The 14035-nt window shown below is 39.9% G+C and overlaps 1 protein-coding gene across 2 annotated transcripts in view; it reads left to right on the top strand.

Moving 5' to 3' along the window:
- The window catches only part of USP54 (ubiquitin specific peptidase 54), a 134369-nt gene that overhangs the window by 37249 nt on the left and 83085 nt on the right, over window positions 1–14035 (top strand). For both annotated transcript variants that reach the window (XM_087933855.1, XM_087933856.1), the window contains exons 2-3: window positions 5183–5965; window positions 8897–8989. In XM_087933855.1, coding sequence (XP_087789981.1) covers window positions 5819–5965; window positions 8897–8989 — 240 coding nt within the window. In that variant the 5' untranslated portion in view covers window positions 5183–5818. The remainder of the gene's footprint in view (window positions 1–5182; window positions 5966–8896; window positions 8990–14035) is intronic.

A 14035-nucleotide genomic window follows, 5' to 3' on the forward strand; every position in this document is an offset into this window, starting at 1 on the left:
TGATTCTGACGAATCCATGGTTAAAAGGCTGCTGCAAACTAATTAACTTTGATAAGCACAAGCCTCGCCAAAACCTTGTGAGGCTGCCAAGAATAACAGATAAATATTTTACAACACAAGAGTCTTCAAATACCAACTTAAGATACTGCAACGTTCACGAGGCTGGAGTTTCAAAATGTTTTTGCTTCCTACAAAGAATGTCTGATTCACAGCTGGATTTTATCTTCTTGAAGGAGGGGCCATTACCTTGCAGCCTTACTCCCGAGTCGCCTGTGCTGCTGCAGCTGCTCTTTCCTACGAACAGCCCTGCACACACACGCACTTGACACAGGCTCCTTGGGAACCTTCTCATCGCTGCTGCCAGCCCCCACATTCTCTGAAGGCAGCAGTCCACTCCCTAATGGTCCTGGCCCTCATCTGAGTCCTCGCTCTCCTCAGCCGTCTGCACCTGCTGCCGGCTAACCACAACATTTGCTGCTGTTTTGGCTCCCCTCAGATGTTGAGATTTTCCAAAGTTTCCATCCCCAACTCAGTTATATGTCTCCAGATGATCCTTCCTCAGCGGTGGTTCAATTAGTTCCTCCTGGTCAGAGAGGGGCTTCTAGCTCCAATTTCCATCCCGGCTTTTGGTTACCATGGGTGAGGGTGACGACTCTGGTTCTCCCATCCCCATGCCAATCAACCAGCGGGGCTTTTTGGGATCCTCCATGGGGTACACTACCCAGCGGGGTAGTGGTTGATGTCTCCCCCCGCATTCGGCTTCTCCCTACACACTGCTTTGCTCAGACATGGTTTGCCGAGTCCCCTTGGTAGAGTGAAAATTGCTTCTCTAGGTTGACCTTTTTCAGATATTGCTTTTTTTAAGGATTGCCTCTGCTCCTAACTTAAGAAAGTGAAGACTCTTGAAACAAAAGTATTTTGAAAGGAATCTTTTATTAAGCAGAAATGAGAGCAATATATTCAAAGCTATGTCTGAATACCTTTAGGCCACACAAGTAGAATTAAAGCAGTAGAGACCCCTCCCTTTAGCCAGATGCAGATACAGCATTCCACAGGTTATTATACTGGCCACTCTGAGAAATAGATGAGCCGGCATTCCCATGGCCATCTTTAAAAATGAAACAATCCACATGGCCCTCCAGCCTACCCCATTCTCTAAGAGGTGAGAAAATCTCAGGGTGCTCCAGCACCAGGATACAAGTTATAAAATAGCAGTTGCAACAGGCAATAGTAATGAATCAAATTCAAGGACCCCTCCCCACTTTCTCCCAACTGAATGGCAGTATCACTTTTAGGGATCTGACAGCGTGTTTTATGAATCTAGTTGAACAGGATCATAGTGTAAGAGTGAAAGTGCTGTTTTTCCATTTTCACAGCTTCTTCATGGAGGTTTTTCATTGCTGTCTAGGAGCCAACCTGTATAATAGGGTGGTGGTGGTTCTATTTAAAGGTATTCTGCTTCCCAGTGGTTCCTGCGATCTGAAAATGAGTAATGGGGGTGGTGGTGTTACTCTTATGATACGATTTCTGTATGTGTGTATATCTATCTATCTGTCTGTCTGTCTGTCTATTTAGTTTGAAGTGTCTGGTGATTTGTACTTTCTCCTCACTTACTGTTTCCTTTTATTTTGTTTTCCATCGAAATCCTCAGCTAATTAATGGCTCAGCATTGACACAGCAATTTCATTAGCCTTCTATGAAGAATTCAAAACTCACTCACTATTTGCTTTCTAGGACAATCGCCCATCAGGTGAAAACATCATGAACCATGGTGGCATAGTGGTTTGAATGCAGTATTGCAAGCTAACTCTGCTCATAGCCAGGAATTCAATCCTGACCAGCTCAGCCTTCCATCCTTCTGAGGTTGATAAAATGGATTTATTCTCTGCACATATTTTAATCTGGTTGCATTTTTAAAAAATACAAATTGTGGTCCTTTAGTCATTGTTAATGTTAATGATATCTAATACTAAAATATGTCATTGTAATTAAGTGATCAATTTCATTTTTTAAAAAAATGATACATCCTGTCCTTCTGGTGCATATACACTCTAGCCTAGGTAACAATTAAACCCAGTATAAGAATAAAAGAAAGCAAAGGTAATACCTTTCTTCCCGAAATCAGTTATAAAAGATTAGCCAATAAGAATGGGCCAATAAGCAGGTTAATAAAGTATATTCTGTAGGAAGAATACCTTCGTAAATAGGGAGCCCACAGCCAGTTGGCCAAAGTGGATTCCAGCAGGGAAATTGGTACAGCCACTAAGAAGGCATTTCTCTTGTCCCCATTAGTTGTCTCCCATATATGGTTGGGACATAGGGCAGGGTTTAGAACTGCTAGAGTGGAAGCTGATTGGAAGACTGATGCTTAAATATAATGTATTTATTTATTTATTTGTCAAGCATGCATTAGATAACATGTATAAGTATAAACATGATTATGAATACATGAAATGGATACGAATAAAAAGGAACATTAGGACAGGAACGGTAGGCATGTTGGTGCGCTTATGCACGCCCCCTACAGACATCCAAGGAAAGGGGTGAGGTCAATAGTAGACAGTCTAAGGTTAAAGTTTTTGGGGTTTGGGGAAGAAACCAGAGTCAGGTAGAGTATTCCAGACATTGAGCACTCTGTTGCTGAAGTCATATTTCCTGCAATCAAGTTTGGTGCGGTTTACCTTGAGTTTGTATCTATTGTGTGCTCTTGTATTGTTCTGGTTGAAGCTGAAGTAGTCATTTGACAGGTAGGACATTGCAAACATGAGCTGTATTCTAGAATTGGTCTAGCAAACGTTTTGTAAGCTCTAGTTAATAGTACATTATTACCGGAGAAAAAGCTACCCAGGATTAGGTTAACAATTCTTAATGCCTTTTTGGCTATGTAGTTGCAGTAGGCTCTAGCACTTGGATAATTAGAGATGAGTACTCCAAGGTCCTTGACATAGTGGGGTTCATCTACAAGGTTGTGACCATTCAGCTTGTATTTTATTTTCTGATTTTTTTGTGCCAATATGTAAGAGCATTTGTTGATTTGAAGTTGCCACTTGTTTGACCTTTTTAACACATAATCAAGATCTTTTTGAAGGGTAGCAGTGTTGTCGATGGTGTTGAATAGTTTTACATCATCAGCTAAAAGAACGCAATTGCTTTTAATATGATCACAAAGGTCAGTTATGTAAAGTATAAAGGGATTTAATAACAAATATTTTGGATTGTATCCGCAATCAATCTAGTCAAAAGTATGTATGAAACCACAGTGAAAATTATTATGTTAATCCATAATATGTTTTGTTTTGTTAAAATTATTAAGATCAAGCAATTCTGGTTTGCAAACCATAAATTTAATTTTAGGCCTGATGTTTACTAAGACCTGGCTTAGTTGAAATTTTTTAATAAAGTACATTTGGCTGAATTTGTACATGTTAATCCATGTCATAATTTATATAAATATAACTTACAAATTATACTTATATAGTAAGTCAAAACCAAACCATTTTTTATTTTGTTTGATGCATAAACCCAGCATGCATGATGTGTGAAGCAAATGACATTCAGCAAACCATAGCTAAGCAAATTGACTTTGCATGATGTATAGATTATCTGGTTTAATTACATGCATTCTGTTAATTGATGGAATGAATACAGGGGTGGGATGCTACAGGTTCAGCCCGGTTCTATAGAACCTGTAGCTGCAAAGAGCAGCTGACACCAAACCGGTTCGGTGTTTGGCTCAGCTGCCCGCCCAGTCTCTAGGCTGTCCTTTATTCTCTGCTTTTCCCTCCTCAGCTGCTTTGCGCGGCACAGCTGAGGTTGAAAAAGCAGGAAACAAGAGGATTTTCAAACACTACACACCCACGCGCTGCACTTGTCAGCTGTGCCAGGTGGCACAGCTGATGATTTCTTGCAAACACTGCACACACGATTGTCCCCAGTTTGGAGAACGGGCAAATTGTTCCACTGGCTGGCCCCTCCCCTTCCCGCCCACTCACTCCTTACCTGGCATGCCAGCCATCCAACTTGCCTGGTTTGGCAAGTTGCTATTTTTCCTTCCCCTACCCCCGACCATTAGCTGTTCTGTTCTGTCAGGAGATTTAGATTAGCTAGAAATTGCTTTCTAGCTAATCTAAAAGCCGAGCTGAACCTTCCTTAGGACTGAAGCTTTTCAGTGCAGACGCAGATAGCCGATTGCAGATAGATAGATCTTTAAGTGAATCTGTGATTCTGTGAGCAACTCAATCTGCCTGCCTGCTTTGCCTGCTTTGGATAAAAGTTGCTCCTTTTTTATAAAAAAAATCAATATTTACATAAATATTTATAATATTTACACACAAACCATGCTCACCCAGTCACATGACCATCAAGCCACACCCACAAATTAGGCCACATCCACAGAACTGGTTGTTAAGAAATTTGAATCCTACCCCTAAATGAGTATCAATTCTCTGTATGTAAAATAACTGTAATCTAAAAATAAGAATATTCACAAAATAAATATATAATATAAGAATATTCACAAAATAAATATATAATATAAACCCTCTGTTGGGTTAACCAAACAAGTCAACATACTTAACATTTATTTATTTACAAATTTTCCCCATTTTTCTACAAGTAAAAGTATCTTAAAATTTCCTTATACAAGAAATATTTAAGAAGGATGTTTCTTGTTTTGTTTGGTTTCCAAATTTATTTTGCAAACTACCTGTAATTTAGAGAATAAGTTATAGACCTCCAAACGAATTCTGCTGTTGTACTTCTTACTATACTTCAGGACCAAATAAAGAATCTCAATCAACAATCATTGCTACTAATTGACAGTGATGTAATATAATCCATTTGAATCAATCAACATTGATTTTAAAAATATATTTTTGTTATCATAGCAACAAATGTAACCAAATTAGAAAGATACACTTTTTACTTATTATTTCCTATTATCCAAATTCATCCCATTTAACCTGTTCTAGTTATATTTATGGAAAAGTGTAGTTGTTGTATTTCTTTTTTTTCTTTATTGTATTTAATTTGGTGGGATTTTGTTTTCTGTTCCTCAGTTTGTGGTGAGATGCGAGGTGAGTGAACGCTGATCTTGGCAGAAGAAAACTAAGATGTTAATTAAATGACGCAAGCCTTTGATTATTCTCTCTCTCCCTCTCTCTCCCTCTCTCCCTCTCCACAGCTAGACATTATGCTCACAAGAGAAGTAAGAACAGAAGAAACCACTCAAGTCTTGCTGAGGAAATTACAGGAATTTTAGAAGATGGTTTCTGCCTGGATTAAAAGACAGTATTGAATCTCTGCTTGTTTTGCTTATAAAAAGTGAAGTTGCCTGTACCAATATTCCAGGAAGAAAACGACAGAGGAATAACAAGGATTTTGGTTGCTTGTTTTTTTTTTCCTGATTTCATTTTGCCTGCTTATTAGCCTTCAGAGACTACAAAAGAACAGAAAGTTATTTTTCTGGTTTTTAGTATTTTTGAATATGTTTTACACTCTGAATAAACTTTTTAGACGAGATATAGGACTTCATTATGATCATTCTTGGAAAAGCTATTTTTTTTTTTAGTTTGCCTCCAATTTTTTTTTCAGGTACAAAGAGATGTTTTCCAGTCAGAGCTTATTACTGTAACAATATTGCAGTATTATTTCTGGCTTTAAAAGAAATACAGTGTTCATGTCACTTCATGAGATACCATTGAGGAATGTAGAGGAAGTTTTATTTTTTAGCATTGTGTAACTTAGTTTTGATTTTGAATCTTTAAACCACAGACACACCTATAGAACCAGCTTTATACTGCAAATCCAAATGTGAAAGATGTCTTGGAAGAGAAATTATTTTTCTGTGGGACAGGGTGGTGTGCAAGGCATGTTTACTCCACGAAATACAACATCTATAGCACCAAGTAAAGGCCTCAGCAATGAGCCAGGACAAAACAGCTGCTTCCTGAATAGTGCACTACAGGTAAGAAAACTGAAATAATAATGTGCCTATCTTTTATATAGGTTTCTAACGTTTCCTATACTATACTGTTTTAAAAGCATATATAATTCAGTGCTATGGAGTCCAATTTTGTTGGACTGAATTTAAACTTATCTTCTCTTAATCTAGTTTTCAGATTCTCTGGCATAATATATAACATACATGTATTCAGTATAGATATAAGATATTCAGTATCTTGGATTTGAGTCCTTGTGCTAGTATTTTGCTTTCATTTTTAAAATAACAAGGTTGATATTATATCTTTCCCATGACTATTTTTCAGAATGTATCAGACAACAAAATTGCTTTCCTGCTTTCTTGCTATTGCCACAATAGTATAGTAAGCACAAATACAACCATGAATGTTTCATTTGAATGAATTTTTGATGGGTTATTGGAGTCCCCTTAATTTCTTTTCACGTGAAAGTAAATAAGAGACATGAAGTTTTGATGTAAAATTTTGTGAATAAGGCTGACAGGTGGATAAAAGAGATGCCTACCTTAAAAAATATTCTATTTAGTAAGAATATTTTCATTCATTGTAAAATGTTTTATTCAGCAGTACAGGGGGGCAAGAAATGTTCTGAAGAGTTTTAACAACCTCTGTAGCTTGTTTGGCTTTAAGAGGATATGTATATCCTCATAATGTAACACCATAAAGTAAGATAGTCTGGCTGATATGTTATAATCGGCTTCTTGGGAATCATAGCATAGGGAATAAAGTTGAGAAACAGGATGAGAGTCCATAAGGAAGAAGGGGGAAATATGCATCCACTTGGCAAAAGACAAATGTAAAATGTGAGAATTCATAGAACTTGACAAGCAACACAGAATAGGCCCCTAATTGTTGCATCAGGAATTTTTTTTCTTTTTTTCTTTTTCCATCCCGAAACTACCGTTAATGCCAGGATTATTTCCAGTGCAAGAGAAGTTCTGATTAGATGGAATGCTTATATTTTATAGGCAGAGTGTCTCAGTGTTACACATATTAGTATCTTTATTTGTATAATTCTAGCATTTGGAAGCTTTAGCGATAAATATTATAGCTAGAATGTTAAGCATTACAGCTGATAAGTGTTTTCAGTAAAATATACACCAAAAATTGATAATTTAGTGAACGGCAATGAATAAAGATATTTAAACCCCCTTCCCTCTACTTTTAATATAAAAGTATAACTTTCAATAAAATATAAACAGCTAATAATAAGAATTAATAGTGCAGTTAACAGAGTTTTTATCTAAGCCCTAAGTCCTAAAGCTCTATATAAACTCATTTGGTAATTAAGCAAGGTGCTCCAGAATATATGTCTGTAATATACTGTAAAGAATATCTCATTTAAATCCTTTTTGCTCTTCAAATTAGTATCTTGCAGTAATAACATTTTCCTGTAATTACCCGCAAATTAGATATAAGACTTGGTAGATCAATATAACTTTTATTGTCATAACGTTTATGTACAATTTATGTACAAAAATTTGTACAATTCACATATCACTTAGAACAAAGTTAATTGACCGCTTCACTTTTTATTCAACATTAAACTTAGAGATTTTAAGTGTACAGTTGATCTTGAATAGGTTGAGCAAAGTTCAGTCAAACTTGTGACTTTTAAAAAAAATTACATTAATTAAAAATCACATATCAAATTATCCACATTATTTGTGAAGCATTTTTCTTTTCCAGAACTTACTTTGTTTTCCTTTAATAAATAATCTTTACTTCATATTCATACATTTATAATTATGACTTATGAAATATATCCATTTGTGGTTTGCCTTTTTAAATAAGTAGATAATGTAGATACTAATCGGATGCTGCTATATGGATACTACCCTGCTTGAAGAGAGGAGATATATTTAGAACTTTTTAATTATTATGTAGCACAGACCTAGTCATGAAAAATTACTGGTATTTCATTATTTTGGTCCCAACCTGCTTAGGGGTTTAAAATCACAATAAGTACCCCATTTCCCCAAAAATAGGACCTATCCAAAAAATAAGCCCTAGCCTGCTTTTCACACCTGCACCTAATATAAGCCCTACTCCTAAAGTAAGCCCCACTTAAGTGATTGCACAGCTGGTTGCCCGCCCATTCCGTCTGATTGCTCGCAGTGCCACTGACACGACGTGAGGCAAGGAGTGTGTGTGGAATGGTGGGGTAGGAGGCTGCATGGTGTACCAGTGCCACCGCCATGAGGCAGGGAATTAGAACTGCCCCATGCACACTGCACCAGCTTACTTCAGGGCTCCCGCAGCAAGTCCATCCACGCCCCAACTGTTGCCTCGTAGCCACAGCACTGGCTTGTTACTTGGCCTGCTCCATTGCGGCCATAAGCAAGCAGAAGAAGGCCATGCGGTATCCTGTTGGATGGAGCTGCTGGAGCCGCCACAAGGCGAGGCAAGTATTGGGTTGTGGGTGGCCTGAGGTAAGCTGGTGTGGGGTGCATGGGGCAGCTCCACCATCCTGCCTCGGAGCAGTGGCACTGGCACACCACATGGCCTCCTGCCCCATGAGCAAGAAGGCCTATCTACATGGAAAAAAATAAGACATTCCCCCAAAATAAGCTCTACTGTTTATTTCAGAGCCCAAAAGAAAATAAGACTGGGTCTTATTTTTCAGGAAACATGGGTATTTTGAATTCTTCCTAAGGTTACACTGCTGACCAATACATTTGAAATGGGAAAGCTATTATATACTCTGTTTTCCTAACAACTACTCAAAATTCTGGCTGCTGTATTTTACATAATCTCTAATTTTGGGGGGATCTTCTGAAATAACCATCCTTGCTGTGTGTTAATCTAAATGAAAGGTGACAACCACTGCTTTGACCAAGTTAGCATGCTTCAGAAATGATCGTTTTCTTGCCTAAAACATTCTGAAGAAAATTGATTAATAATACTTTGCTTTCTAGGTGCTCTGGCATCTTGATATTTTTCGACGCAGTTTTCGACAACTTACAACACACAAATGCATGGGAGATTCCTGTATATTTTGTGCCCTCAAAGTAAGTGATAGAATGAATTCAAGGAGAGTCAACAAATATATATCTATGTAACTATTAGAAGTATCTATATCTATAAAAAAGAATATTAATTTCATTTCAAAAATACATTTACCCTATATACTTGAGTATAAGCCGAGTTTTTCAGCACATTTTTTGTGCTGAAAAAAAAACCCCTCGGCTTATACTCGAGTGAGATTCCCTCTGAAAAAAATAATGGTGTGGAGCTCTGGAGCTGGGCAGCCGCTTCCCTGCTTCCGTGTTTCCTTTGCAACTTGTAAGCATGGGGGTAATCGGAAGCAGAAAAGTTCTTGCATGAGGATATATTGTTTTTTCTTTTTTTAACTGTTTTTAGAGGGGGGGAAAGACCCACCGTCATGTGAGAATGCTCAGACACGAAATCTATCCACCTGAAAATAAGTGTGTGTGTGTGGGGGGATTTTAATGGAGGGAAGACATAGGGAGAAGGCAAAAGTGACGGAAGATCCTTCAGGGGAAACTGAGGGGGAGACTCACCCTTGGTCCAGATGAGCCCCCTTCCCCGCCCCTAAGGAAGCAGAGGCAGCCAGCAAGGGCAGGCAAGCCCTGCTTCGCGGACTCCGTCCGTCCTCGCTCCCACCTACCCAAAGCCACAAAGTCCCCCAATCGCGCAGCCCAGAATCACCCTCCCCTCAGGGGACAGCAACGATGCCTGGTGTTTCCTGAGACAAGAAGCTCCTCCGTGCAATGAAAGCGCCCTGGCTCTAGGCTCGCGGGCTCAGAAAACAACGCGAGCCTAGGTGGCTTCGCTTTCTCAGCCCCAGCTGCTTTCAGTCTGCTCGGGAGGAGGAGGAGGAGGTGGTGGCAGCGGCTTGCATTGTTTTCTGAGGTCTAGGCTCTAGGCTCGCGGGCTCAGAAAACAACGTGAGCCGAGGTGGCTTCGTTTCCTCAGCCCCAGCTGCTTTCAGTCCGCTCGGGAGGAGGAGGAGGAGGTGGTGGTGGCGGCTCGCATTGTTTTCTGAGCTCTAGGCGTGGCTTCAGCTCTGCTCGGCTTTGTTTCCTCAGCCCCAGCTGCTTTCAGTCCGCTCGGGAGGAGGAGGAGGAGGTGGTGGCAGCGGCTCGCATTGTTTTCTGAGCTCTAGGCTCACGGGCTCAGAAAACAACGCAAGCCGCCGCCACCACCTCCTCCCCTCCTCCCGAGCGGACTGAAAGCAGCTGGGGCTGAGGAAACGAAGCCACCTCGGCTCGCATTGTTTTCTGAGCCCGCGAGTCTAGAGCCAGGGCGCTTTCATTGCACGGCGGAGCTTCTTGTCTCGGGAAACACTGGGTGTCTTTGCTGCCCCCTGAGGGGAGGGCGATTCTGGGCTGCGCGATTGGGGGACTTTCTGGCTTTGGGTGGGTGGGTGGGAGCGAGGACGTTGACTTTAAGCGCTGCTGACCGAGTGTTTCACAAATACCAGTGGGACCTCCGTCCACCACCACCCTTCCCTCTTTTGCCTCCTTCCTTCTGATCAATCAGGTTTTCCCAGTATTTGCTCACAGCTGCGTTTTCTCTTCTGCTGTGCTAGGCGTTGAATGCGGGGATTTCTGATTCCCCTTACATGCGCGTGGATATGCCGCGGGGCGTTTTCTTCCAAACGCCCCACGGGCAGAGAACACTGACTTTCATGATAGTGAGATCATTTCCCAAATTAATTGATTCACTAACCCAAAAGAAGAAGATGATGATGACAGTGGGAGGCAGGAGTCACTCTCTCCCTTGCAAGAAAAAAGCAAGAGCCATTCTTATGATCTCTCTCTCTCTCTCTCTCTCTCTCTCTCTCTCTCTCTCTCTGTCTCTTGCTGGAAAGGACTTGACTGTATTACGGAGAAAGAGAGAGAGAGAGATCATAAGAACGGCTCTTGCTTTTTTCTCGCAAGGGAGAGAGTGACTCCTGCCTCCCACTGTCATCATCATCTTCTTCTTTTGGGCTAGTGAATCAATTAAACCTTTCATGATAGTGAGATCGTTTCCCAAATTTCCCTTAAATCAGGGAAGAAATCAGAAACAAACCTTTGGACTGAGAATAAGCCTGTTCCTATGATGCCATTTTTGTTCACTGCAGTGTGAAAAGTGTGAAAAAACACACTTTTTCTTCATCTTCTTGTCCCTATTTACTGGTCTCTTTCAAAGAGGAAATTGTGAACATCAAACTTATTCTCAACTGTCCTCGTGAAAGTTTTATTGGTATCTATTTTTATTTTTGAAATTTACCAGTAGCTGCTGCATTTCCCACCCGAGGCTTATACTCGAGTCAATAAGTTTTCCCAGTTTTTTGTGGTAAAATTGGGTGCCTCGGCTTATATTCAGGTTGACTTATACTCAAGTATATACGGTATATTGATTTATAATTTCATGTTTATATGTATATTGTAGATTGTGCAGCAATTTCACTAGATTTGATATCCATTCCTCCAACATGCTCCTCCAAGCATGTCAAGGGATTTTACAAGGCTGGCATTCACTGGTGTTTTCCCCTCCCCAAACATTAGCAAAAGCCAGCCTCCTGAGCCTTTGGGGAGGGAAAACCACCAAGCGAACACCAGCCTTCTGAAAGGCTCAAAAGGCTGCCTTTCACTAGCATTTTCCCCAGATTTGAGATACGTTCCCCCTACACACCATTGTTTTTTCTGGGGAAGCTGGCAGAGAATATTGCAAATGTTGATCACATTATTGTGGGGCAGGAGTCACAGATTGTAATTGCAAAAAAAGTTGCCAGGTACCTGAAATTCAACTGGAGTGTTTCAAGTTTTTTTATTTAGAAAATGATAGATCATGGCAGAGGTAAATAAAATTATGCTTGGGGAGAAAGTATTTCAACAAAACTAAAATGGGAGAGTATTAAGATAGGCTGACTTTTACATGTTAGAAGTAGTGTTAGTAGTGGTCAACTTTGCTTATTTGGAAAAGAGAGGGAATAAGGTTATTTGTGACTATTATAATGACTGTATATAATCTTCAGAATTAGAAAAAAATTAAACATAATTTGTTGGGAAACATGGATGGGTGAATAATGTAGTATCCAGATTCTTTTTACAGATACAGGTAGTCCTCAAGTTACAACCATAATGGAGCCTGCCCATTGCAGTTATAAGTTGTAACAGGCATAAAGCAAATCTGTCATATGACTGAATTTACAATCTTTCTTGCAGTGATCATTTAAATGAACACTTTGGTCATAAGCAACTGCTGCAGTCATTAAGAGAATGCAATGGTCATTAACCAATTGTTGCTATGTGACTGATTTTGCTAAAATAAACTGGAAATAATTGTCAATTTTCAGCAAAACCATTGTAAAATGTTTTCGTATGTTAATGGGATGATGCAAAAGGCCATGAATTCAATTGGTTATCTAGCACCAAAAATACAATCATGTGACCCTGGGGCGACTTTCAGAACATTGAATCTGGGTCAAGTAGCATGCATCAGAATTCCAGTCCTAAGTTGAGGAATACCTATACATGGCTGACCAATCTTTTCTTGAAAATTTCTGGTGATATTCACTAGTTCATGAGACAGGCTGTTCCACTGTTTAACAGCTTTCACAATCAGGACGTTCCCCCTTGTTTCAAGATTGGACCTTCTCTCATTAGTTCTTCTCTCCTAGTCAGCCATTTGTCCAGATTGATATCAGGATTCCTGCACTGGGCAAGAGGTTGGGCTACATGACTGGAGGGTCCTTCCCAACCCCCAGATTCCAAGTGTAATTTATGAGGAAATTAAAAAATGGAGGAAATGAAGCTTTGCTTTTATCCATCAGTGCTCTTTTGTTTAACTTTTAGAGTTTTCTGAGAGTTGCGAACTTCTACAGAAAGCCTGTTTTGAATGAAAATATTTCCTTTTAAGTAGTTTATAGTAGTTAAAAGTAGTCTTTTAAGTAGTTTATAGAAGTTGATGTTTGAAGGCAGTTTTTAATTTAAGATAATTATTATGTTATATTTTTGTAACTTGTTTTCGAATTATAAAAAAAAGCTGAGAACCCACAAGTGAAAAAATATTTTCTGCATCCGTTTCCCATTCCCCTTGTTGTTAATCAATACTGCATTTCCCCCAAAATAAGACCTGGTCTAATTGTTTTTGCCTCCAAAAGAGGCATTAGGTCTTATTTTGGGGGGGATATCATGTGTCTTGCCTCATGGCGGCAGCATCAACAGCCCCATGCAGCAGGAGCTTGTGTGGCCACTGCTGGTCCACTTTTTCTGTGGCCGCTTGCTGCCACTTGCATGTGGTACCCTCCCCACTTTTCCAGTCTCTGTTTTGCCATCAGAGGCCTTCAGGAAAGGCATCTGCAGCCAAGAAACAAGCTCTGGATTGATGTGCATGGCGTCCCCCAGGCCTCCATTTCACCATTAGAGGCTTTTTCTGAAGTGTCATCCATTGACATCCAGAGCCCATTACTTGGCTGCAGAGGCCTTTCCTGAAGGTGAAACAGAGGCCTGAGGCAATGTGTGCAAGCAGAGGAAAGCGGCCACAGAAAAAATGAGCCAGCAAGGCAGGTGTTAGAGCGTGGGAGGCCTGGATGCAACTCTTAAGGTAAGCGGGTGCGGGGCATTTGAGGCAGCTACACCTCTGCATCCCCTCCCTACTTTGAGGTTTGCGCCTCACCCCACCTCATGCAACCAGGTGCAACAAAGTGGGTGGGGGTTTAACTAGGGGTTATTTGGGGGCACAGGGCTTATATTGGGTTCATGCGTAAAAAATCAAGCTAGGGTTTATTTTTGGAATAAGTCTTGTTTTGGGGGAAACAGTATATAAAGTTGCAGTTCTTGTATGTGCAAGGGTTAATTTATATTTTGAATCTTATTCCCAATAGTAATCTTACATTCTGCAATGGTTAACTCATCTTACTTATATTATTTACTTTCATGCATGTACCCATATTAGTTTCAGTCCACAAATTGCCATAACCATAACTGTTAGTTATACAGATAAAATATGCTTGCATTACACACTGTCATCTGAGTTATAACTTTGCCAATAAATACAAATATGAATTATTCGTCCTTTAGTTGAGTCAGTGCTCTTAATGA

This window comes from Pseudonaja textilis, chromosome 4, assembly GCF_049901715.1.
Source record: "Pseudonaja textilis isolate UNSWEBS1 chromosome 4, rPseTex1.2, whole genome shotgun sequence".
NCBI lineage: Eukaryota > Metazoa > Chordata > Lepidosauria > Squamata > Elapidae > Pseudonaja > Pseudonaja textilis.